The sequence below is a fragment of the Urocitellus parryii genome, chromosome 12, assembly GCF_045843805.1.
Source record: "Urocitellus parryii isolate mUroPar1 chromosome 12, mUroPar1.hap1, whole genome shotgun sequence".
Lineage (NCBI taxonomy): Eukaryota > Metazoa > Chordata > Mammalia > Rodentia > Sciuridae > Urocitellus > Urocitellus parryii.
Window position 1 is genome coordinate 29,116,531 of NC_135542.1, and position 27,267 is coordinate 29,143,797.

Below are 27,267 nucleotides of genomic sequence, written 5' to 3' on the forward strand. Positions count from 1 at the left end.
AAATGGCACCACACTGGTTTATTTCAACCTTCAAATAACAGAAGAGGTGACAACTTCTGACACAAAACCATGCAAGTAATAAGAGACATTAAAAATATCAACAAAAAGAAAATTTAAAAAAAAACCAAGTGCTTCACATTTCACAGCAGTGCGTGGGCAACACTGGCACGTGTTTCTGGCCCAGTGCTTCAACAGCAGGGGCTCAGGCAAGCCTCCTTTCACAGCTCTCACTCCTGGTGGCCACACGTCACACTGCTCCACTAATACACTGCGGTAGCCCTGATTACAATGTCACTGGGTATTGTGCGTGATCACCATGAAAACTACCTACAAACCAGACAGTAGCAGGGAGTAAACAGAGTTTCCCATAAGGCATCAGGTCGCTGCTGGCTGGCCCTTCATCTCACAGCGGAAAGGAAAGTTCGGATTTTATTGCTCAGCAAACCCAATACTCAGAAGCTTAACCAGCAGGCTCAAGTCAAAGGTTTCAAAGACAACCCCACGTCTCTCTTTTTTTTTCTTTTTTCGTAAATATGTGATATAAAACATGAAATTAAGTTCTACTTTATTTTTAAAAATGAACATTTTTAATAGTAAAAATATATATGTTTAAATTTCTCTTTTTAAAAAGACATATAATAACAATACTTAAGAAGACTGGATTTAACTGCCCCCACCTCCGCACGGCCAGCCGTCCACCCTGGCAGGTACATTAAGGCAAAGGCTCCAGGAGAGACATGTCCACCCTGGCATGGGCTGGACACGGGTGAGCACACTGCTCCTGCAGTGTCAGCAGAAAGGCTTCTCCCTCACGCTCACTGAGCCGTCCTGCATCCCGAAGTAGACTCTCTCAGCCATGTTAATGAACAGCCCTGTGTCCACCACGCCTGCAGGACAATGGACAGAAAAAAACACTAAGGACTGTGTGTGCTCACAATATCCCAGGCAAGAAGGCAAGAACAGCCCCGGGGACAGAAGGGCACAGAAAGCAAACACCACAAGCAGAGTGGAGAAGGATATTAGACTGCCCTCCTCTCCAGGGAGACAGTGAGAAAACTCTGACCCTTCTCCCCTCCACTGTGGCTTCTTTCTGTGCCCAAATGTGCCCTGGGCCTTTGCTCACGCTGCTCCTCTGCCTGGCTGGTCATTCCTGGTGCTTCCAGGGGCTGCTGCTCTGTGTTCTTCAGATACTGCAGATGCAGGTCCTCCTCTAGAGAAACCCTCCAGACCACCTAAGCAGCCACACCGACTACCAGCACCGTAAGATCTCCTCAGAGTGGGAAGTGACAGCTGCCTGACAAAAGAACCATGTCAAGTTAAGCTGGAAGAAAAGGAAAAGAGGCAACCAAGTGCTGATGGTCTAGGGACACACACTGTTCCAATGGCTAGTCTCTTTATGCCACCTCCTAAGTTAAAACAAAGCTCTGACCTTCTCCAGGAAGCAGCTTCTACATATTTAGGAAGGCAAAGACGGAGAAAATGTCCTCACAATGGACACCTGCAAGTCTCACTAAGCCAAGTAAAGGCCGGAGCAAAACAAGAGCGCACCCTAGTGGGCACGGCAAGAAGTCCACCTGCAGAGGAACAGCAGGCGCTAGGAGCTCTTTCCTGCTGTGTCCCCTGGTTTGTCTGCATCCTTAGGGACGAGTTCTCCTGGTTAGCACCAGTGGCCTAACATCATTCTTTCCTCCTGCCTTCTTGGCTCTTAAGTTCTTTTGCTAAAGAGAGAACACAAGGCAGGAGGATGAGTATAATTCAACTCAACTTTCTGACTTAAAAAACCCAGCCAACAGAAGATGCTGACCGACCACGTGTAATTGGAAGAATCAGCTTCTTCATTACACAGCGGACGTTCACACCACTTCTGCTTCCAAGGGGCAGGTCTAGTGCATTACTAATGGTGGAGCTAGCACACTTTCTCCCTAGGAACTTGTTCTCCCAACAAATACTTCCTTGGGTGCTCTTCCAATCCATTTAAACCTCCCTCCTAACAACCCCACAAGCTAGGTACCAGAGGAAGGAACTGAGGCACAGGTGTAGTAAGCAGTGCCAGGTTCACACTGCTGGAGCATGGCTGGTGCAGACCCTCGCCCAGACACTCTGCTCTAGAACCCACTCTCTGCTAAACTGACCCTTCCTGCCTTGAATGCCACGACATGGCATATCCCAGTTACTCTTGGTCTCTCAACATCATAAGAGACTGCCTTTTCTCCAATCTGCCTCCTCTTAATCTCTCACACAACCTCAGTACTTCACCAAGCCTGGACAAGAACTCTAGTCTGATAACTCATCTCTACATGGCTCACTGGCCTTCACCTAGGGCCCCACTTGACTCCTACACCATCAATTCCTGGTACAAGCTACATGTTCCTGTCACACAGCCTCTCAGCCTGGCCCTAAATAAGTGAGGATCAAAGTTCAGGGTCTAGAGCAGATGACCCAGGGTTCCTAGCTTGATGCTGTAGCTTCTGGTGAACTGCTTATCTCTTCTGTCCCACATCCTCTCTGTAACTATCTCATCCAATGGGGACTGATGAGACTTTTCAACACTTGGCACAGTATTTAGATTACACCTGGATGATAAGGCTCAGGCACAGCCTGAAGCAGCAGCACCCTTTGCACCCACTGGACCTGCTCTTCCTCTAGCTGAACCAGGACATGCCATCCCAGCATGCTTCCACACAGCTCTGCCAGGTTTACCACAGTTCCCCTGGAGGACTCCACATCCCACAGCATGCTGCCTGTGGGATGAGGCAGATGAATATGGGTAAACTGAGTCATTACCCCAACCGCTTAGAGACCACAAAAGCTGAGGAGGATGCAGGCATGATCCTGGAGGGAAAGGCTCCAGAGATGAGGTCTTGTTTCCAAGCAGCCCGGACCTCATCAGCTGCAAGCCTTCCCCAGCTCCAGCAGACAGTGGAATGCACACAGGAGCTGCTGGGTAAGCAACCACTACTCCTGCGGGAGGCAGAAGAGCTCACACTAAAATCCCCACAGGCCGTACCCTAAGGTTTTCCTCCCTAGATGTCTCGCAAAGCTCACACCAGCATGCCTCAGGTGGCCAGGAGTAGAGGACAGGTAGGGCGGCACAGGAGGCCATGGAGGGGACAGATCAGAAGGGGACAGGTGGCCATGAAGAGGGCAGGTAGGAAGGGCTAAGGTACAGGGCACAGATTACATGATGGGAATGGGTTGGAAGAGCATAGGTAACCACAGAGGAGACAGGTTGGAAGGGAACGTGGCCAGGGAGGGGACAGGTAGGAAGGGGAGAGGGAGGAAGGGCACAGGTGGCTAGGGTGGGGACAGGTGGGAAGGGCACAGGAGGCATGGAGGAGACAGGGAGGATACAGGTGGCCATGGAAGGACAGGTAGGGAGGGCACAAGAGACCGGAGGGCGGAGGTAGGACAGAAGGGCTTATGTTCAGTGAATGCCTCGAAGGGTACCTGGGATCATTTTGATAGCTGTGTTCACTTCACTCCATTTGTGCACCTGGTCAAACTTCCAGTCCAGGATAAAATTACCATTATCCGTCACCACGGGACCCTAAAAGATAAGTGCCACACAGACCAAGAATGAGGACACAAGTAGGAAAGAAGGAGAGCAAGTAAAGGTGACGGCCACAGACGTCTGCCAGGGGGCGCCATCGCCCGCTCCATGCCCTCGGAGGCAGTGCTAAGGCACAGTAGTGAGCAGGAGCTCTGCAGGTAACACCAGGCTGTCGTAATGCCAGGAGGGCGCAGAACCCAGGGAGCAGCCAAGGCTCGAGTGTCTGGAGTGTGCAGAAGGCAGCTTCCGTGTGCATGCAATGCGTGGGCACCTACCACATACCAGCTCAGCAAGCCCCAGCTGCCCTGACAGTGAAAACCCAGAGAGCAGGGCCAGCTGAGCCCTAAGCACCAGCAGTAATGAAATAAGACGCTACTTCAGCCTCACGACCGGACCCCACCCCATCAAGAAGCCCCAGGGAAAGACCAGGAGCAGAGACAAGGTCGGAGGTGAGATAGCAGGGAGTACTTTTAGTTAATTAGCCCAGAATTCCTTCATAGCCTCAACACTAGGACAGCAAGAGTATGTCTAGGACACAGATGTTGATAGCAGGTCATAGGAAGGAGTCCAGGATTGACTCCCCTATAGACTGTAGGAGGGCCGGAGCTCAGCTGGGAGCAACGAAGGAGGCTGGGCTTCGAGAGCACCTATGCGCTCTTCCCAGCGTCTCAGCTTCTGAGTGCCCATGGCCAAAGAGCCTGGACAACCATGGTGATAAGAATGGTTTTTACAAAGCCAAAACTATCAAAATAAAAATGCATCAGGGTAGGGTTGCAGATCGTTTCTCTACCTTCCAGACTTCCTACATGGTTGTACACATACCTATTGCTAATTCTTTAAAAAAAAAAAAAAAAAAAAAAGTTCTTGGCAATCTATTTCAGAAGATGGAGAAAAACCTCTGGACTGAAGTGCCTAGAGTGCACTCCTGAGGGGTGGGGTGTTGCCGTCACCCAAGAAAGTCCACCTTTTGTCCCACTTGTAATGCAGACAAGAGAAGAGAGGAAATGTATACCATGGAGCCTGGAAAACAGGCTGCACCCTGGGGAGGAGGGCTTCCCGAAGGCCATGTGTGGCATCTGTTCACCAGGGTGATCCAGGCCTCAGGTACCCAGATCAGAGCACTGAGGGATGTCAGACCCAGGGGCACCGAGAGAACCACTGCCCTCTGTACAGGGACATACACAGCAGTAAGTTCCGTGTTCACCTACATGAGACTATGTAGAAACTAACAAGGCCAAATCCTGAAAACCGGCTGATTATTAAAGATAAAGCTCCAAGGGGCTGGGCTGGGGCTCAGGGGCAGAGCACCTGCCCAGCATGTATGAGGCACTGGGTTCAACTCTCAGCACCAACATAGAAATAAACAAAGGTTTTTAAATAGATAAATAAATAAAGCACGAAGCCAGGCACAGTGTTGCATGCCTATCATCCCAGTGGCTCAGGAGGCTGAGACAAGAAGATTGCAAGTTCAAATCCAGCCTCACCAAAAGCAAGGTGTAAGCAACTCAGTGAGCCCCTGTCTCTAAATAAAATACAAAATAGGGCTGGAATGTGGCTCAGTGGTAGAGTGCCCCTGAGTTCAATCCCGATACCAAAAAATAAAAAATGAAGCTCCAGGCCCAAGTGGAGGGAAAAGAATAGTGCCCAGAGGCTGGAGTCCTCCAGGAGCCTCCCTGGCCACCTACCGCCTTGTTGACAGCCATCCGAAGTTCAATGGCACCGCCAAACTTCCGGGTCACAGCTCGGCTGACAGGAACATAGGCCATGGGGATGACTTCAATAGGAATTCCCTTGTGCCACTGTTCCCCAAGGTTCTTTGAATCTTTCCTGGGAAGGAAGAGCCAAAAAAAGCACAATAAAAATAAGTAAGCTCAACAGTACAAACCCAAAATTCAGGAATCCATGATGGAAGGACAAAAAAGTAACCAGGGACAGTACGGTACACACAAGGCTTCAAAGGCACTAGCAGTCCTACTGTTTAATAAGAGATGTCTGAATTCAGTGTGACAGAAGGAAGGTTAATGTGATATAACTGGCTTGTTGACTACAAGTATCTACTCTTAGGTGTTCATTACAAGAGCAGGTGTCCATCACTGACGTCCTCCTACGACTACAGTACCTCTACAGTACCTCGTAAGTAAAAGCATAGTTCTTATTAACATGCTACACAAGTGTCTCCTCCCAGACTCCCAGATGGAGCGTCTGAGAGCCTGGCCAAAGAAGGCACAGCATGAGTCACATATGTCAGCCCTGACCCCAGAGGGAATGCTGACTCAAGGCAATGGGCAGGGCTCGCCTCGTCCCTGAAGCTCCCTGTGAGGACGAGCTATGACAGCAACTGGGAACACATGCTCCCTTTGCCCACCCAAGCACTGGAAATGGCACTGGAGATCCTAGCTCAGTTAAGAACGTGTGGCAGGTCAGCTACATCCACCTCTGCACACAGGCAGGACACACACCCTCTGGGATGGTGCCTCAAGTCCTGGCGTAGCTCAGAATTCTGCATGCTGTACCTGAAGTCAGCGACCACGATGAAGCGCCTGGCATAGCCAGCCACAATCTTCTCCTGCGTCAGGCAGCCCCTGCAGGTGGGAAGGGAGGAGGGGAGCAAGTGAGCGGGGCAAGGCAGCGCTCAACCTGGGGAACTAAGGTCAGGCATAGGAACCCCGGATCCCCCAGTCCTGGCACATCAAAAGAAATCCCACTTTTAACCTTTAAAGAGCTGTCCTCAATCCCATCAGGCTGCTGCTAGCAATGGGATCACAAAAATGTTAGCCTGTGTCTGGGAGAAACCCAGAGTGGATACCCTTCCAAGTTCGGGCCAGGCAGAATTCCACCAAGAGGCACCTGAGAGGAAGCACTGCTTTTAGGGAGTTGTTGTCTGCACCTTGCCTAAGAAAGGTGAGCTCTGAGCAACCTGCCCTGTGGACCATCTGACAGGGAGACGGACTCTGAAGATCTGGGCCCAGCCCATCTCTACAGCTCACCAGCCTAGTCCTGCAATCGCTTGAGTAACTATTAAGTAAGAACAAGCAGAACAGATGTCACCTGTGCCACTCACATTCCCACTCCTCAAATCAGCACTTCAGAAAAACCCTATAAATGTTTTCCAAATAAGGAACAGCATTCCTAGCTGTTCTCATACATGTAAGGGCAGCTCTAAAGCAAAGTCCACACACTGATGTCCGCAGACCTAACAGTATAAATCAATAATATGCTAGTTTGGCCTGACAGTTATCAAAGTCTGAATCAGAGAACACAGATACACAGAGAACCCACGATGATGGGGTCATCTCACTGAAGAGGCTCAGGTTCCAGCCACCAAGTGGACGCTAATGACCAGAAACGCCAGGCTGGCTTGAAGGTCCTATGGCATCCAGGCCAGGTCTTGGTAGAGAGACAGGCTCGCACACATCACAGTAACAACTGATCTCTGTACTCCATCTGGCATTGCTGAGAACCAACTGGCAAGTAGTCTTTAGCAAGGAAGTCCCCATAACACTCACCCACCACCCTTGATGAGGTTGAGATCAGCATCCACTTCATCAGCTCCATCAATGGCAAGGTCAATCTGTGGTGGGCAGAGGGAGACACAACGACCACTAAGAGCCCCAGGGGCTGGCACAGAGGTGCTGCGCCAAGGCTGACCCTGTAACAACAGCCCAGTAGCCAGGCCCAGCGTTCCCAAGTAGTCTACCAAGAAACTGAGGCTCCAAGGTCAATGAGCCACTTCACTGGGGTCACAGGCCTGGGACACAAACCATGGTCCATCATCTCTCACCCATGACATTACACTTGCTTTTCTGGTGGACGGGCCTCTATGGACAACAAGGAATTATGCATAATGTGCACTCTGGTGAAGGTAATGTCACTCCCACCAAAGGAATGATGGCTGGGATGAGGGGGCACAGGCAAAGAAATCTGATATTAAAATTTTGGGCCTTCCAAAGCGCACAAGCACATGAACAGATACACAGAATATCTGTAGTACTACATTCCATGGGGGGAGTCAATTATGAAAACCAGAGTTGAGAAAAGCTGGGTCAGAAGTTGGTACCAAGTCTGGGGATGTGGCTCAAGCGGTAACATGCTCTCCTGGCATGCACGGGGCGCTGGGTTCGATCCTCAGCACCACATAAAAATAAAAAAAATATGTTGTATCCACCGAAAACTGAAAAATAAATATTAAAAAATTCTCTCTTCTCTCTTTAAAAAAAAAATGGTACCAATGTGGGCAAAACAAAAAAGTCCAGTGGACAAGATGAAATGAAGGGAGCTGTGGAAGTCGCCAAAATTCACCACGCTCAAGAAACGACCTGAGGCATTCCCACTAGGCCCCAAGCCAAGGCCAAGCCAGCCCCGACCAACTCAGGCTGTCTGAGTCAAACAGATTCACTCAAACACCAAACACCAAAACCACACAGCAGCACACAAGGACACATTTTATTTGTGCTGCAGTTGCTTGCTGTGGTTTTGAGGCCAGGCTTAACACACCAAGTGTCCTGCAGGGCACCATGTTCCCATCCTTCCACATCTGTCTGCAGCTGCAACTTACGCTGCTGCCCCACCATGCACCAGTGCTGAGGCTGCGCGGTGGCAACTCTTCTCTGCCTGGATTTGGACCCACCTTTGGCCCAAAGCCTTCCCCTCACAGCTGTTTAACAGCTGGCTCTGCCTGGGCCCCACTCTGCCTGCAGAAACTCCCAACGAGCCATTCCCACATTATTAGTAACCCGAGGCCCTTGCGTACCATGGTGAGATGGACGGCCAGATCACATTAAGTCCCCATCCACTTGCCCTGCGATGTACCCATGTGTTTCATTTTTTCTGTCCAAACCACCCCAGAAAGTCTGGGCTTTGTCCACCTGTGCCTACATGCCCATGGTTCCTGCCTACCCTTCAGGGAGGGCCTACTCTGTCCCTACCACAGAATCTTTCCAGCTCAGCTCAAACTCTCCCCCCCAGAACTCTTGTAACACTGTTGATCCAGTGGCAAACACCTGTAATCCCAGCGACTTGGGAGGTTGAGGTAGGAGGACCATCAAGTTCAAAGTCAGCCTCAGCAACTTAGTGAAGCCCTAAGAAACTTAGTAAGATCCAGTCTCAAAATAATAAATAAAAAGGGCTGGGGATGTGGCTCAGTCATTAAGCACCCCTGAGTTCAATCCCTGGCACCAACCACCCACACTCCCCCCCCACCCCAAAAGAAGCTCTTCTAATTCTAACAGTTTTAGAGCCTAATGTGCCTGAGCTCTGGCTTTGCCACCTTCTGTATACCTTAAGCATACTTGAGCTTTCCTCTCTACTTTTTCACATCCATAAAGTGTACTCTAGAGTTCTAACACAGAAACAGCACCTGGCACACAGCTGGTACATGTTCAGACAGTGCCAGCCAGGAAGACAAGTGAGCTGCCTACTCCCAACTTCAGTCTCCTCTCTGGCGCTGTGTTGGTCAGTCTTCACCACAACACTTCACTTGGTGAGTTTTCAAATGTCTGTGGCTGCCACAGATAGGACATCCCTCACTTAAGGGGTAAGGTGCACTCTTGGAAGAGCCTCTGTACGAGAAAGGACTCTCAGAAAGCCCTGATGAAGCCCTGGGCTCGTCCCACTCCCCTCCACTGCACTCATGGGGAGCCCTCAGGGTAACTGCAGGGGAAGTAGCCTGCACTATACCAGTACTGGACACTAACCACCTCTCCACTTATCACCCTACCCAGGATTAACATTCAAATCCCAGGAGAAAAGTCAGCATGACTAACTAACCCAAGTCACCTGGAGCCCATGAATAAGCAATCACAAAGGAGACCCACTCTCTTACCTCTGGATGCCGGTCCAAATCACTGAGGGTTAGGCCATACTGCAAGATGAGCTGCCGGGCCTGGGAAGATAGAAGATAGCACCCTAATCATTTTCTTAGAGTCTCAGGAGTCTTGGATATAGTGTTAAAGAGTGAGGCCTGACCCAGTATCTCTCTCAAATCCCAACCTCCCACCAAGAGGCAGGAGAGCAGCCCACGAATGGCAAAGTAAGTGCCGATGCATCCTGGGAGCTGGAAAAGGGCGATGAGGAAGGCGTGGCTCCAGCAGAGCTAGGGGCTCCTCCTCACCAACTGGCTCCAAGAAATGAAACCACAGCCTCCTAAAACTTCTGGCAGGGCAGCTCATAAACAAATCCCGATGATAGGATCCAAATCCACAAAATACTAAAAAAGGTTTTAGAACAATCCAATGTATGAAAAATGAAGATTACCATGACTTGACAAGAGTGACCACCAGGCCAAAGTGTCGAGTAAAACCAGGCAAGATGCACCCACTCAGAAGAGCTCAGAGAGGTGAGGCTTCACGAATGGCCAAGGGAGGGGCTTGGCAACAGAGCACCAGAGGAGAGATTTGAGATGTCTGTGAAAAAGTACCTGCTTTAAAGGCTTCCCTCACAGGTAACCTTTTAAAAGGCCAGCACAAGAGGAGAGCAGTGGTCACTGAGCTGAGCAGGATGCCTAGCTAAAATAAGGTGTTGTGAAGCTTCCCAATCAGCCACCCAGGACCAGGATGAGGTTTTGTTCACCTAACTTCTTACAAAACAGAGAAACCAAGGACGGAAACTTCCCCAAAGGTGTCCCTTTAAAATATTCTCTACTTAAAGTGGAAAGCACCTAGCGTTCAGCTGCAAAGAAGGGGTCTTCTAAGCCAGTTAGTACAGCGGCTGTGAACACCGCATGCAGGTTCCTCCAGACAAAACTGTTGCAATGAACCCAGTCAGGGTCACTCCAGGTAAACTGGGCTGCACGAAATAATCCCACAGAGACAGAGAAATACCTTTTCCTTTGGGTTCTGTGATGGCACCTCTGACCCAGCTCCCACAAAGCAGGCAAGGTAGGCAAGTGGAAGAGCATGCCTCAAACCCGGATTTAATGGGGAGGCCATTCAAATGAGGCAAGGGGTCAGGTTTCGCGGGGTTGTTTATCTTCCTGATGTCTCACAGGTCAGCAGGTTGACTGACATCTAGGAAGGCCACGCATATCTCATGTGCTGTGTGATGATCAAAGGCAAAGCCAGCAAAAGGGATACCTACGTGCACAGCCCAGACAGAGCTGCGTCCTCAGGCCAGTCCACTCTGTGCGCTCAAATTACTCACAGCTCACACACTCAGCCCACGGCTGGCTGGCTCGCCACATCTTCACATTCCCATTTTTCAAAGCTACAGGGCACTCAGCTCCTACCTGGCAGCTCCTGACACTTAACACAGAACGACTACATGACCAGCGATCCCCATCCAGGTCTGTCCCCACCAGTGGAGTCACACAAGACACCCCTACATTCCCATGCTCACACGACACAGAATCACCTGCAAGTCTGACCACAAACAAAGCCGTGAAGAGAATGTGGTTAGGAATATCATTTGGCAAAAAAAAAGGGGAAGGAAATTCTGTCTATTATGGCAACATAGATGGAACTGGAGGACAAGATGTTAAGTGAAATAGCCAGGCAATTTCAGGACAAACGTCACAAGTTCTCACTCACGTGAAGCTAAAACAGCTGGTTTCAGATGGATTCTCGGCTGAATCTCAGCTAAACCTTTAAAGAACTAATGCCAATACTTCTCAAATTATTCCATGAAATAGAAAGGGATGGAACACTTCTGAATTTGTTTTATAAAACAAATCACATCACACTCACACCAAAACAGATAAAATACATCAAGGAAATGATAGACGAATATCCTGATGAACTTAGATGCAAAAAACACCTAACATTAGCAAATTGCATTCAACAACATATTAATATTACTACACAACAACCAAGCTGGTTTTATTCCAGAGATGCAAGGATGGTTTAACATGAAAAACAATAAATATAATTAATCACATAAACAGAATTAAGGACAAAAACCACTTGGATCATCTTAATACATGCAGAGAAGACCTCTGACAAAATACACTACCCACTCATGAGAAAAAAAATAATAAATAAAAACCACTGAGGAAACTAGGGATAAACAGAACCTATTTCAACAGCATAGAGGCTACATATGAAAGACTCAAAGTCAACCTCAGAGGAAAGGGGGAGAAACTTAAAATTCTTGGTCTTAGTGGCTATTGGTGAATTCTAGGTGTTCTTCCAACATGACTTGTAGAGCCTCATCAGGGAATTCTGACATCTGTCACATCAGTACCCCGTTTGTTAACTGCCTCATTAAAGTTGACGTTTTCCTAGTTCTTGGTGTGATGAGAGATTCTCAGTTGAAATCTGGACACTTGGAGTCTCTTGAGACTCTGGGCTTATTTAAACCTATGTCAGTGTGCTTCCTCTTACCAGGCTCTGGAAGAAGTCAGGGTACCATCCAGTCACCACCAGGTAGGGACAGGAGACCAGGTGCATAGCACGCCTCCTGGAGATGGGAGGCTCCTCGTTAGGGTGGGGCAGAGGTGGCCATCAGGTTTCTATGAGACCTCTACTGGCCTCCACATGGAAAAGGCAGGAGTGCATTGCTACTTCCTGTGGGGCTGCCAAGGTAAAATGGTCCCCTGGCCAGTGGACAGGGCACTGAACCTCCCTCCAGGCTTCCTGTGTCATCAGCCCTGCAGAGAGGGGCACCCTGTGTCAGGTTGTGGAGGTCCAGGCCACTGACATGGTCCCCGAGTCTGCAGGGCACAGGGACAGGACAGAGGCCTCCTCACAGCCCAGGGACGACAAAGCCCTGGCTACCACTCACCATCCCTCTGCCAGCCCACAGAAGGATCAGCTCTTGATCACAGCCTGGGCTCCCCATCATGGGCATCCATGGGGTTTGACTGACACAGTCCCCGTCTAAAAGCTTTCCAGCTTCCCAGGCTGCCTGTCTGTGTCCTCTAGGCAGAGCGAGCCACTGACATTGGGCTTTTTGCCTGTGCCCGAGGTGTTTCTGGGACACCAGCTTCTCCAGCATCAAGTCTGGGATACACAGAGTAAAAAGAAACCTTCACCCCTGCATGGTTCCCTGTGTCCCCACTTCTCAGAGCCTCTTGCTTTCTGCATAATGTTCACTGTGGGAGGAGTGGGCAGCTACTGAAGACCAGGAACTAGCCTGGCCTTTAGGGGGAAGGTCACACTTTTAAGTGAGGTTAACCAGTGAGGTCATCAAAGTAGTCAGGGGTTTTCACAAGCTGGTATTTCTCTTTAATCACAGCAAAAGCTAATAGTGTCTTATATGTATTAAGCAACCATTTTGTGCCAGAAAGCAGAACTCCCTTCCCAGGAACCCAGCCCCTGGCCACTAGGGGGCAGAGTCTAGAAACAGCAGCCCTGCCTGGGCCACCTGGTGGACAGGATCCTCCTGGGGAGCAACAGGCGGCATTGGGTGACCCCGAGCTGCTATTTCTCCATGCAGCATCATTTTTTCTTTTTTTTAACCTTTATTTATTTATGTATATATGGTGCTGAGGATTGAACCCAGGGCCTTGCACATGCTAGGTGTGTGCTCTACCACCAAGCCACAACCCCAGTCCCAGCATCAGTTTCTTAATAATTAAATATTCTGCTGCAAGCATTGCTGTGATCCCCAAAGCTTGGCCTTGTGCCCAATGCCACTCCCATAGCTAGGACAGGTTTGGAGAAGAAGCAAGAGGTCTTAATAATTTGCTAGCAAAGGAGAAACGTAGGTTGAGCAATGGCAGGTTTGAGGACGGGTGCGCTCTGCACCAGTTCCTCAACTCATGACTTAAAAAGCCGGCAAACTGCTCCTAGGCAAGGTGGTGACTATGAGAAATCACTGGAGTCAACACTGGGAAGCAAAATAATCATGGAGACAAAAAGTCAGAAACTCTGATCATAATATTAGAAATAATGGCATCAGTGCCACCAGCCCACTGCTGAGGGGAGGGGAGCACAGGCAGAGAGAGGGGAAAGCAGGTGAATAAAACTCGCTTGGAGTCAGGTGTGATGGCACACACCTGTAATCCCAGAGGCTCAGGATGCTGAGGCAGGAGGATCACATGTTCAAGGCCAGCCTCAGCAACTTATCGAGGTCCTAAGCAACTTAGAGAGAACCTGGGGATGTGGCTCAGTGGTTGAGGGCCCCTGGGTTCCATCCCTGCTACAATAAATAAATAATAAAGCCTGGCTTAGAGGAACCTCTGGAACAGAGAGGGACCCAGAAATGGCAGTGGAAGCTGTTGTCTGAAAGGTAATGAAAATCATTTGGCTGGTAGCGCCAGCTGCAGAAATCCCCTGACACCTGACCTTCCAGCACAGATTGGCCCTCCCCAGCAACAGAGGGTGTGGGTCAAATCTCACCCACCAAACCATCCCAACATCAGCCAAGTCAAACCCCAGCACTGGAACTTCAGTAGACTTCTGCACCAGCCCCCCAGGGAGCACCCACCAGATCAGGCACCGCCCAGCAGGTGTGTGCCAGGGCACCCAGCCGCCAGCCTCCCTATCCTGCCCTGGAGACAGGAAGCTGGGAGCTACTACCACCAGCACTGGCTCCTGGCCACAATGGGGAGGCACCAAAGATGCTGGACTTGGCAACCCCAGTCCTTGACCAAGGGTTACAGGGCCCCAAACTCAATACAGAGAATTAAACTCCACCCTCGCCAACAGTTCTGATCACCTCCATGGAAACAAGCCCTGTGTTTCTCATTGAGGACTCTTTCCCAATTCTCTTTTCTTTTCTTTTTTTATTATATTTTTAAATTTTCTGTTCTTTTTTAAAATTTTTGTTTGTTTGGGTTTTTTTTTTCCATTCTGTACAATTGTATGTGTGTACCCACAAGTCTGTGCATGGGGGCACTCTCACTGTGTGGATAGGTTAGACTATATATACATGCATGCGTGTACACACATACACACATACACATACACACACACACACACACACACACATATAAACACACACAGATTATTTTTTTTCATATTAATTGCTCTCTTCTTCACTCACTTATTATTTTGCCTTTGTTGATTTTGGTGGGCTAAAAATTCAGCAAAGTAGTAGGGTATAATATCAACACCAATAAATCCATAGCTTTCCTATACTCCAACAGTGAGGCCACTGAGGAAGAAATCAGGAAAACCATCCCATTCACAATAACCTCAAAAAATAAAATACTTGTGAACAGTCTAACCAAGGAGGTGAAAGATCTATACAATGAAAACTACAGAATAGTGAAGAAAAATATTAAAGGGACCTTAGAAGACAGAAAGACCTCCCATGTCCTGGGGGATAGGCAGATTCAAAGCAATCCCCATCAAAATACTCATGACAATCTTCACAGAACTAGAAAAAAATGTCCCAAAATTCTAAAACAAACTCCCAAAACTAAGAATAAAATACGCTGGAGTTCACTTATTGTTCTTCATCTTTTTTCAAGACTGAAATTTTCCAAAATAAAAAGATAAAATGAAATGATGGCTATAAAACCAGCCTTTTGCTTTGTTAAATATATAATTACAGGGGAAAATGACAAAAATGACGGTTACTACTGGATTATCTCTCAGTTTCTCCAGGTGTCCCAAAGCAGTGCAGGAGCCATCCCAATGCCAGTTCACAACCTAGTATTAGAGCCTTCGGTCAGTCTCCTCTCCTGTCACACAGGGTCTGTGTGACCAAGGGCAAATGGGGTGACACTTCTGGGATTAGTATTATGAACAACACAGCCGGGCAGAGTAGCAAGGGGGGTGGCACCCACACACACACACACACTCACTCTCGTGTCTCACGTATCTTGTATCTTAAACCCGATGATTAACACACACATCATATTGTACCAAAGTATATACACAAATACCATGTGCCAATCATAAAAACTGGAACAGTAAGGAAAAAAAGCAACAAATTTAAAAGTCTTAATTAGCTTCATTTGTAATTCTAGAAATCAGGCAACACTTCATTCCACCAAATAAAATGAGTGTTTCAATGAGCTGAGCAAGGAGGTTGGTTTTTGTGGATGAATCAAGACTAAAGAAAGCAGAAACAACACAGGCAGATTAAATTGGTCATTTCAAGGTTCCTTTCCTTGTCAGTTAGCACAAAAGAAAACAGCAGCAGAGGAGCAGCTGCTGGGCTTCAAGATAATGGCTTGTCTAAAACAGAACAAACTTCATCGGCACGCCTTACCACCACATCTGCTGTAGACCCGGCTGTTACTTGTCTCCCAACTTCTCGGAAGCTTGGCTAACTCCGTTTCAGTTTGGTGATATGGAATATTAGCATTAGAAACTTCATTCTGATTCTCAGCCTGATCTACTGGGGCACTGTGAAGAGTTCACCAGGGCCTTCCATAATTTTTATGTAACAACTGAAACCTGGCCCTTGTACATGGACTTCAAGATCTCACGGAGCCAGGACACTTCAGTCCTCTCCCATCGGCGGGTCCCCCAACTCCCTTCTCCCCACCTTTGACCTGATTCCCCACAAGAGCAAGTTTTGCCGTGACAATACATGGCACAAGCCTCATCCTTCCTGAATGTTAACAGCTGAACTGTTTCCTCCAACACACATTGGTTGGGTCCCAACCCCAGGACCTCAGAATGTGACATTTTGCAGGGAAGGGTCTTTACAGAGGTTATCAAATTAAAACAAGGTTAGGAGAGTGAGCCCTCGTCCTTGGAGAAAGGAGAGATTCTGACAGAAACCGACATGGAGGAAGAACAGCCCAGGAGCATGAAGGCAGGGATCACGGTGAGAGACCCACAAGCCAAGGAACACAAAAGGCAGCCAACAACCTCCCAAAAAGCTGAGAGAAGGCAGAGAACCCTCAACCTTCACAGCCTCAGAAGGAAACCCTACCAACATCTTTCTAAAATTTCTTTATAACTATAATAAAGAATTTTTTCTTTAAGGAATAAATCTCACAGAAGAGAGAAAAAAAACACCTTTCAAAAGTTGGGTCACTATGATGGTTAATTCTGACTGTCAACCTGACTTCTTTGAGGACAAGAAAACTGATAAAACACACATGGGGTGTGTCTGTGAGTGTGTTTGCAGAGATGGCTGGCGTTTAGGTCTGAAAACTGAGTGGGGAAGAGCTGCCTGGAGCCATCCTGCAGCTGGGGGCCAGAAGTGGTGGAGGGGAAGCTCGGTACACACACACTATCTACCCTCTTGACATGTGTTTTCAGGCCACTGTTGTCACCTGAAGACAGACTCTGGGAATGTGGACTTGCACCCGTGGCTCCCCAACAGACCTCAGGCCCTCGTCCTAGGACTAGCCTGCACCGTGGCTTCACTTGCTCTGAGGTTCCCGCTGACTAGACTGACCAGCCACTGCACTCCCTGGTTCTCCAGGCTGCAGACGGCCGTGGTGAGAGTACTGCCTATGCCTGTGCAATCCATCTAACAAATCTCTCTTGTAATTGTACACTGTCTACAGTCCTGCTCCTCAGGGACCCTAACGCAGCCACTGACGGACAATGGCAAATGTTAGACATCAGAAAAAATACTAGGTCAGTACTGGAGACAGCTCCAAGGCAAGAAACTCAACACTAGAGGAGGATTTCCACAAACTCAGAAGCAGAGTCACCAGGAACAAGAAAGTGGATTCAATGGTTGGGTGAAAAGGGAAGGTTATCTAAAAAGCTATTTAAGGGCCTGTAACTCTATAACCTCTTTTCCCACTCCCAAAGCAGTGTGCCAAAGAAGGAAAACAGCTGGTCTTGGGACCAGGCACAACCTGGACAGGAGCACTTCATCAGCGAGCCGACTACAGAGCAGCTGCCCCCAAACTCAGTTTATCATGATTCTGTGGACTGACTGGGCTGGCTCATGTGAGCCAGCCCCATCCACTGGTCACATAGGACCTCTCATCCCCCAGGAATCTAGGCTTGGCTACTTCACATGGTAGCAGAATGGTTCCAACAACAAGAGGGGCCAAGCCCCAGTGCAAAAGACTTTCAGATCCTTGCTGCCTCTCATGAACCATGTCCCATTAGCAAACAAGCCACATGATCACACCAGGTTCAAGTAGATACTGCACAATGTTACACTTTCTCCCATCTATCACAGATACCATACCAAAAACCAGAGAATCAAAAACATGGTCACATCCAGAATCCTGCCAGGTGTCTACTAGTCCACCCTGCCTACCTGGCTGCCAGGACACAGCAAGACAACCCTGTCCCTCCCCAAATGGCACTGGGCTGCCTTCGCAGGGAAATCATCCAGCAAGAGGAAAAATGGACAAGAAGAAAGCCACCCTCATCCCATGCTGCCTAATCAGCTTCCAAGCCCATCTGTCTTTAAGATGAGCAGAAAACTAAGAAAGACCAACATAATTTTAAAAGACCAAAATAATAATAATATTTTGATTGTGTTCATTATTAAAAGATTATGTTTCATGCACATAATATTTAAAGCATTAATCTCTAGGATATATAAAGAACTCAAAAACTTAACAGCAAAAATAAATAAATAAATAACCCAATCAATATATAGGCTAAGGAACTGAACAGACACTTCACAGAAGAAATACAACTGATCAACAAATATACGAAAAAGTGTTCAACATCTCTAGCAATTAGAGAAATGCAAGTCAAAATTACTCTAAGATTTCACCACACTCCTGTCAGAATGGCAATTATCAAGAATACAATCAACAATAAATGTTGGCGAGGATGTGGGGGAAAAGGTACATTTATACATTGCTGGAGGGATTGCAAAGTGGTGCAACCACTATGGAAAGCAGTATAGAGATTCCTCAGAGGGGCTGGGGATGTGGCTCAAGCGGTAGCGCGCTCGCCTGGCATGCGTGCGGCCCGGGTTCGATCCTCAGCACCACATACCAACAAAGATGTTGTGTCCGCCGAAAACTAAAAAATAAATATTAAAAAAAAAAAAAAGAGATTCCTCAGAAAATTGGGAATGGAACTACCATTTGACCCAGCTATCCCACTCCTTGATTTATACACAAAGGATTAAAAATAAGCATACTACAGTAATGTAGCCACATCAATGTTTATAGCAGCTCAATTCACAATAATTAAACTATAGAACCAAACTAAGTGTCCTTCAATAAATGAATAAAGAAAATGTGGAATATTACTCAGCTTTAAAGGAGAGTGGAATTATGACATTTGCCAGTAAATGGCTGGAGTTGGAGAATATCATGCTAAGCAAAATAAGCCAATCCCACAAACCAAAGACCGAATGTTTTCTCTAATATGTGGATGCTAATTCACAATAAGGCAAGGGCACTAGAGAAGAATAGCGTATCTTAGATTAGGTAGAGGGAAGTGATGGGAGGGAAGGGGAAGGGAGGGTATATGGGGATAGAAAAGAGAGAAGAAGGAAACAGACATTATTACTGTATGTATACATGTGACCAATGTGATTCTGCAACATGTACACTCAGAAAAATGAGAAATTATATCCCATCTATGTATGACATATCAAAGTGCATAAATGCATTCTACTGTCATGTATAATTAAAACAAAATTTAAAAAATTTTAAAAAAGATTATGTGTTTGTCAAATTCAAATATATAATATAAAAGGCGAATTTTACTGTATGTAACTTTTACCTCCCACAAATTGGGGAAAATAATTAAGGAAAATACTCCTTACAAGAAGAATTATTTTAAAATATATATATATATATATATATATATAAAATTAATATTTATAATATTAGTAATATTATAATAATATAATAATAAAATAATAAATATTATATATATGTATATATATATATATATATATATAAAATTAACATCTTCAGAGAAACTGGGGAAAAAAAGACAACTTGAAGAAAACAAGAGTCCTCAGAAATTAAACATGAGAACTTCTTGAAAGACTCGTAAGAGAGTTTGGGAAAGACAAGGCTAAAAGTAGGACAATATAAGCCAGTCCACAATCACCAAGCCCCAGGAAGGGTCCCAGGCAGAAAGGCCAGAACAACAGGAAAGGCAAATCTAAGAACAGGAACAGTCTCCGGCACTTGAAGTGTGAGTCTGCGGAACCATGTGCTCCAGCAAGTGCCCGGCAGGACGAGGCCCACAGCAGGCACATCATGGCTCAGAGCTCTAGGGGAAGGACAAGATCCACAGAAGGCACACGGTTCTGAGGGAAGTACAAATACATTTCAAACGAAGGCTCAGGCATCCGAATGGTAGGGAGCTTCTCAGTATCAAATTAAAAACTAAAAGAAATGCTTCAAAATTCCTAAGGAATCACTTACCACAACCTCTCGGTGGAACTGAGCAAGCAGCTGTGAGAGGCCCTGTCCCCCACCCACTGTCCTAAGTCTGCTCCCTCTCATCTTTCCCTATCTTTAACCTGCTGCTCTGCTTCCTCCTCCAGCTCCCTCTATTTCGTGATGAAAGCACCTTAGACATGAAACCAAAATACTGTACTTGCATTATTAATGCTTAATTCCTTTAGGATTTGGTTTTCCTCATCTATAAATGGGCATAAGATTCCCTGAAAACAGAGACCACACGTTCATCTCCTCATTGCGCCTGACTCAAGCCACCTGAAATACCGTTGGGGCAAATGAATCATCTAAAACCACAGGGCAAAGAGCAACCCTGGGTCAATCAACTCCTCTCCTGAAGCAGAACCAGCCTGACGGGTGACAGAGCCACAGGTCCACATCTTAGGGAGTCAAAGACTGAGCAGCGGCTGCCCAGATGCAAGTGGAAAGCAGGACATACCTGGAATGAAGTAGGAATACAGATGAGGCTCAGACTCTCCTGCTTCACTCGCTCAGCTGTGGAGACAAAAGCCATATTGGGGTTTCCCACTCTCCTCACTTTATTTTTCTGGTTATATGTGCATTTGCTCAAATCCCACAGAAAGGGAAAGACCTGTCTGCCACCAAGAACTGCCTTCTATTCTGTGACCCTGTCCTTGGTTAGAATGCTGGTGGACCTTGCTTCATGCATCAACAGACAGGGACCCCAGGACCAGGGAGGTGAGTGCTAACACAGAGGGAGTGACAGACACCTGCTGTTCTTATGAGCATAGCAATGCACTAGGGACTTTGCAGAACAAGCTCTATGATCCCTACAGCCCAGAAGGTACGTTACAGTTGTTACCACTACTTTACAGATGAGGAAAATGAGGCATGCTGAGGCAAAGTAACTTGATAGTTCACCACTCATCAGGAAAAAGTCAGAACTTCCCTTTGCATTTAATAAAAAATACAATCATCTGCAGGCCCCATTTATTTTATTCATTTTAAATTTTCAGGGGAGTTGTTTTTTTTTTTTATAAAAGTCTTAAGGAAAAAAAGTCTTTTTAAAATTTCAAGTATTTTTAATCAAGTCCATATTTTCTGTGCCCTAAAATTCTCACAGGTTTGGCTAAGACAGAAAGGCACACAGCACTACACCTCCTGATTGACCAGTAAGAAGGCCCTATGAAGACACCACATCAATATTACAATACACCCCTCCACCTTTTCAATATTTTTTAGTTGTTGATGGACCTTTATTTATATGTGGTTCTGAGAATCAAACCCAGTGCCTCACACATGCTAGGCAAGCACTCCTCCACTGAGCCCCAGCCCCAGCCCCCTTACAGCCACTTCTTACTGACAAAATGAACTAGATTTTGCTTTCTTGGCCCTGCCTCTTGGCACCGAGGAGATCAGCATTCAGGTACCTCCTGGACTTTGTTCTAAAACAGAGAGCAGGGTCGAAGAACCTGTTGAGCAGTCACAGAGACTTATCATTCCTGAGGCTCTCCTAAGTAAGGACATAACCCAATCGGAGTGAAGTCAGCACTTACAGCAATTTGCCACCATCTATAAGAGCCTCATGTTCACTCCTGAGTCATGGACAGGGCAAAGGTATTGACCAAAAGCATGACCTCCACACGTTTGCCTAAGGAACTCACAGGCTTCAGAGGAGGCCTGACAACACACAAAGGACCCTGATGGGCTGATAGGCATGCATCATCAAGTGATGAACCTGCTGGGGGCCTCACCTAGTCAACTCCTCCCCTCCAGCTGAGCTCTGCAAGGCAAAGGGACCCCAGAGCTGCCTAACGAGGTCCAACAATCCCTCTCTCCAGAGTGGGACAGAAACACTCAGCTGACCTCAGGCAAGCAGTGCCCTCTCCCCAGATCTGCACTGCTGGAGCCAAGATGGACAAGAGCCCAACCTGTCTAACCTGCTCAGCTCCCTTCCCTCCTCCACCTCCCTCTCTCCCATCACCACACACAAGGCATCAGCAGGCAGTCTGAGAACATACCTATTCGCTGCACAGCATGGACAATTGTAGAGCCACTTCCAATTCCCAGCACTTGATTATTCTGCCAAGAACAGGGAGAGAAAACAAAATACATTAATAGTGTACTTTACTCCTCCTTCAACCTACTTTCTAAAGGTAGGAAATCATTATGACCAGTGATTCATCAACACAGGTGCAAGGCAGGTGCCACGCCTCCTCTACAGACATGGACCACTGCAAGGCAAAGCTGTACTTTAGCCTAGCACCCAGGGACAACTATCAGCAGAAGCCTCCTTTCATTGCTGACCCCAGCCACATAACCACGCCTTCCCTGCATTTTTCTAGACTAAACAAATGGCTCATCACTTACACCACAAGCAACTTTAGAGCAACTGAAATTGGCCTCACAGAAATGGCCTACAGATAAACACAGCAAGATTCTTGGCCAAGCTCAGGGAGCTAATCAGAAAGAAAAGGTCTGGGGGTTGGGTAGGGAGAGAGGGTCTTAGAGAGCAAGCTTTTGTGGCTCTTCCCACAAGCTTCACATCTGGAAGGCAAGGGACTGACCACAGGCATTTTCAGGTTGGCAGCAGGAAACCTCAAAGACACATCAGGCCCGCCAGCCAGCAGGACAGTAAATTAAGGGGCCCCCGTTTTGCATGAGTCTGCCTCAGAAAAAATGGGAAGAGTGAAAGCTCAGAAAGAACATGAGAAACTGTCTCCATCGGCAACAGGAAGTATGTGTAACAGACAAAGAGCATAAACAGTCTCCACCTTCAGAAAGGGCAAAGGTGCCTATCAGCAGACCAGTCAGACCACAAAGAACAAGACAAGGCCAGGGACTAGAAGCAGCCAGGAACTAATACAGGTCAGTTCTTAAGCAACTTCCTGGGATCAACCTCCTGCCAGGCTACAGCAAAACAACCAAAACCATTTAGGAGGTACCTACCAAGACATAAATGTTAACAAAGGTCAAATCTCAGCCATCCCAATAACCCAGAGACCTCTCATCCCACTTCAGAGATTAATTCAACACTGTAAGGAAAAAAATTAAGACTCTGAAGTTACCAACAGCTTACTAGATAGCCTTTCAATGGAATGCTGGAACCTGACTAGGTGTGTACCATGTGACAGCTTTGTACAGACAAACTTGTTAAGGAAAGCAAACAATCCTTACCCTTAGAAATGCAAATTAAATGTGTTCTGTGAGATGCAACCTATTATCATCCTATAGCTATAATTCAATCAATTCTTATAAACTCATGTTAACATTTCTTGACTGCATATGAATTTAAGGTTCTGGAATTTCTCCTGTTGCTATGGTATGAATGATCATCCCCTCTAAAATTCTTGTTGAAATTCAAGTGCCATTTTAACAGTGCAGATGCTCCTTATCTTATGATGGGGTTATGTCCCAATAAACTAAACGTAAGTTGAAAATATCCTAAGTCAGATTTACCACTCCTAACCTACCAAACATGCCAGCCTAGCAACACAGCACACTGTGGAGTGCCGGCTGTTTCCCCTCATGATCACAGGCCTGACTGGAAACCAATGCTCACTGCCGCTGCCAATCATCTTAGATGAGTACCATGCTATACATCACTCACTAGCCAGGGAAAACATCAAAATTCAAAATTCAAAAAATGTCTTCTACTGAATGCATATCCCTTTTGCACCATCAAAAAATCCTGTGTCAAACCACTTCAAGTCAGGGACTGCCTGCAGTAAGAGGTGGGACTTTTCAGAGTTAGGCCACAAGGGCTCCACTCTCACAGTGGGACTGGTGCCCATTCACACCACTAACACCCCAGATCTTTCCCTCTCTCTCCTGCCACATGTCAGCACCTGGACGCTGAATTTTCCAGTCTCCAAAACTATGACTTAATAAATCTGTTTATTACAACTAACCCACTCTCAGGTATTGTTATTGCAGCAAAATGGACTAACACACAGGCAAACAGGTTCTAACACCTCTTCCAGTTCCCTCATCAATTTAATAATTTTAAAAAAATCTTAACACACATTCATTTGTATGATAATCTTAAAAAATCATCTTTTAATAGTATCAACACCCCCCACACACACACCCTCACTTTAAATAAGCAACTTCAGGAAGTTCAATGTGCCAAAACAACATTGCATTTCAAATTTCTTTGAGTTCCAACAAATGACTAACAACACATTGGGCAAGGGAGAGCTGATTGTGAAACCTTTGCAGGAAGAAGAAAAATCCTAGAAGCCTCTCAGGACAAACTGAGGGCCACAGCTAGAACCTCTCACTCCCAACAAGACAAAAGCCACAGGAATACCCAAGGCTAAGCCCCTGGGTCCCACACTTGATATGGTTGGTCCTTCTCAAAATAAGACCACATCTGAAACTAAAAAAGATTACAAAGAATGACCAACAGGTAAAGAGAATGGGGGGGATAACCCTCTCAAATCAAATATTATGACAACCACACACCTGTACACTAAAAATGCTTCTAGCTGGTCCTGTCCTACCCAGAGCAGAATTCATCCCACAACTTGTGGGTTGTGGTAGAAATTACCTTTACATCACCAAATGCACTAAGGGGCTTGGGTCATCAGAATCACTTTGCGGAGCCCACCTGTGATGGTACCTCAAGAAGACAATGCAGCTGCTGGGCACAGTGGCACACGCCTGTAATCCCAGAGGCTCGGGAGGCTGAGGCAGGGGACTGTGAGTTCAAAATCAGCCTCAGCAAAAAGCAAGGCACTTAGCAACTCAGTGAGACCCTGTTTCTAAATAAAGTACAAAATGGGCTGGGGACATGGCTCAGTGGTCAAGTGTCCCTGAGTTCAATCCCCAGTACCCCAAAAAACAAAAATACAGCCAATAAACCATTCAGCGCTTGGGCAAAACTCAAAAGCAAGGACTCAAGAAGAGTAAATGAATATCACAGCGTCCCTACAAGATGTCACAACACAGAAACATTCAAAATGGCTAAATACCAACATGTAGAAATCTTCAAGTAATGAAAAAAATGTCTTCACTTCCCAGCATTTGACAGGCCTAATCTGAACTTCATGCTTAACCTGTAGGCAAGAACTCTAGATGGCACAAGGAGAAACCTGGGTCTATCAGAAAGTTATGTACAAGGCATCAGGAAGAGGACAGGAATTGCAGGGGTTTGCCAAACTCAAAAGTTCTTAAACCATGTGTTCCTGCTATCTTGGACTCAAATGACTGGCCGAGAACCAATGCAAAGGCCAACCAGACGCAGCCCAACAGCAGAAGGTCCTTCTAAAGGTAAACACTACACCACATGTCACATGAACAATATCAGAACTCCATGCACCTCATCCAACAGGGTGAGCCCATAAATGCTGCTTTTGCTGACCAATGGAAACCACTGCCCATTAGCTTCTTCAAGCTAGCCTAATCAAAAAGCAAAGCTCAGGCTGCAGAGATCAAGGGGATGATACTACAGACCTTCAGGAGAGTACAGTCCTGTCCTGGGTTACTCCACCCAGGATCAGGCTTCAGCTAAGAATTATCTAAAAACCCAGAAGTGAAAACGGTTACCACAATGGAATGCTAACGAAATAAGGGGACTAAAGACCACCAATAACCCCACAACCTCCATATCTGTGTGCTCATTCAACCCAATTCAACTAACATTTACTAGCAGGCCTCATGGTGGCCAACGCTGAATACAGATAAGCTAACTCTTCTCCAGGAGCTTCCCTTTTAGGGGATTAGGAGGGACAATCACAGAGAAGACTAGTAGTTAAACCACCACCAACTTAAAGCACCTATGAGATTAAAAATTTTGTGTACAGCAGAGAAAGCTTCCTCTCCTTAGGAAGCTAAGGAAAAAAAAAAAACTGAAATAGGAAATGGCCTTTGAAATAACTGAAGTCTACAACATGATTTTTTTTTTTTAAAGAGAGAGTGAGTGAGAGAGAGAGAGAGAGAGAGAGAGAGAGAGAGAGAGAATTTTTTTTTAATATTTATTTTTCAGTTCTCGGGGGACACAACATCTTTGTTGGTATGTGGTGCTGAGGATCGAACCTGGGCCGCACGCATGCCAGGCGAGCGCGCTACCGCTTGAGCCACATCCCCAGCCCTACAACATGATTTTAACAGGTGCTTCCAAAACGCCCAGGGAGAGCTCCCCAGGACTGCCTAGTAACTTCATTAAATGATGTGGTTGCAATCCATGGTTTGGAGCTCTAATCTGATAATGAGGGCTTGCAGATTTTTATTAGCCAAATAATGTAACCATAAAACAAAGGTCAGGGAGAAACCTGTAACCAAATATTAATGTAAATACATTAACAGATAATAGGACTTGTCTAAGTGCGTGGATTTCATTTCCCCATCAACAATTCACTTTATGTGGGTATTTTGAAATTTCAGCTTAATGTCCCAATTTTACAGCTGTGGCACTGTGACCTCTGGCTGTAAAGGTTGGACCAAATTACACATTTTACGTTCTCTCATTTCCTATAGAAATGCTATTCCTAACCAGACTTGCAATAAGTTACATCAAGACAGGGCAGCTTGGAACCAGCTGAAGGACCCTTAACAGGAGTGGCGTGGTTTGGCCATTTGTTGCACAGAACAGGCCAAGCCACAAGTTGCCATAATGCCCCTCCCATTTAACCAGGCTGTAGTGAAGCTCAAAGGACTTGGTCCTCTTTATAGAAAAGAATTCATAAGTATAAAGAACTCCCATCTGAGGAGAAAGGGACTCTGATACCGAAGGGTGGGAAACAGACAAAAAGCTAACAAGGCCAGGAAAGTGCTATAATTTAGGTATAATTTGCTGACTGATGACAGCAAACCTACTTGAACTGAAAGACTGCACTGACAGCAGCACACCCGCCACCGAACAAGAGGGGCCACGACCTCGCTGAGTGACTAACTGCTCAACATCCAGCAGCCCCGCCTTAAAGAGCAGCACCCCCAGACCCGAGCGTCCCCTGGCCAGCGGAAGGGAGGAAGCCAGGGCCCGGCTAGCTCGGCCCGGCCTCTCCTTCCTCCCGCGAGCGCAGGCGGGGCGGGCGAGCGCGCACCAAGGGAGGATTTGCACACCAGCTGCCCACCGGCCTCCCGAGACGGTGAAAGGGTAGCCCTCCCTTCGCCCCAGCTGTTGATAAGCAGGTGTCTGCAACCTCCACCTCGATATCAGACACCACAAGGCGCCACCGTGCACGGGGCTCGCGGAAAGCGGGCCGGTCAGGCACTCGCCCGCGCGCGTCGCCGGGAGGGGTCCGCACTCACTCGAGCCACCAGCCCCGCCTCGGAGGCGCCCCTCCGCGCCGCTCACCCTCACGTGGTCCTCCACCGCCGCGCGGCCCGCCACCCTCTTGGCCTCCTCAGTCTTGGACATGGTGGAGGTGGCGGGGCAGACGCCGTCCGAGTCCCGGCCGTTGGCGCCACGGGCTCCGGGCAGTGCGCGCCCCGGCGGCTGCACGTGCGAGCCCGGGAGGGCCCAGCTGCTCCCGCCCCCGCCGGAGGCCGCGCCCCCGGCCCGCCCGGGCAGCGGGGCCAGGACCCGCCCGTAGAGGGTGCTGAAGGGCCCGGGGCGCTGCAT

At 47.3% G+C, this 27,267-nt stretch overlaps 1 protein-coding gene across 1 annotated transcript; it reads right to left on the bottom strand.

Moving 5' to 3' along the window:
- Positions 1 to 27,267, bottom strand: Rpia (ribose 5-phosphate isomerase A). The gene is made up of 9 exons (XM_026414124.2): positions 27,001 to 27,267; positions 21,722 to 21,782; positions 20,179 to 20,234; positions 9,372 to 9,431; positions 7,057 to 7,121; positions 6,064 to 6,132; positions 5,236 to 5,377; positions 3,448 to 3,547; positions 1 to 887 (listed from the first exon to the last, which is right to left on the bottom strand). The coding sequence occupies exons 1-9, from the start codon at positions 27,265 to 27,267 to the stop codon at positions 790 to 792; spliced, it is 918 nt and encodes a 305-aa protein (XP_026269909.2). The 3' UTR covers positions 1 to 789.

Excerpts from the sequence above, each read along its gene's own strand:
- Rpia (XM_026414124.2), bottom strand. The coding sequence starts at position 27,267 with ATGCAGCGCCCCGGGCCCTTCAGCACCCTCTACGGGCGGGTCCTGGCC. Across the intron at positions 5,378-6,063 it reads ATCGTGGTCGCTGACTTCAG|GAAAGATTCAAAGAACCTTG; the intron begins GTACAGCATGCA and ends CTTCCTTCCCAG. Across the intron at positions 3,548-5,235 it reads GGATGGCTGTCAACAAGGCG|GGTCCCGTGGTGACGGATAA; the intron begins GTAGGTGGCCAG and ends CTTATCTTTTAG.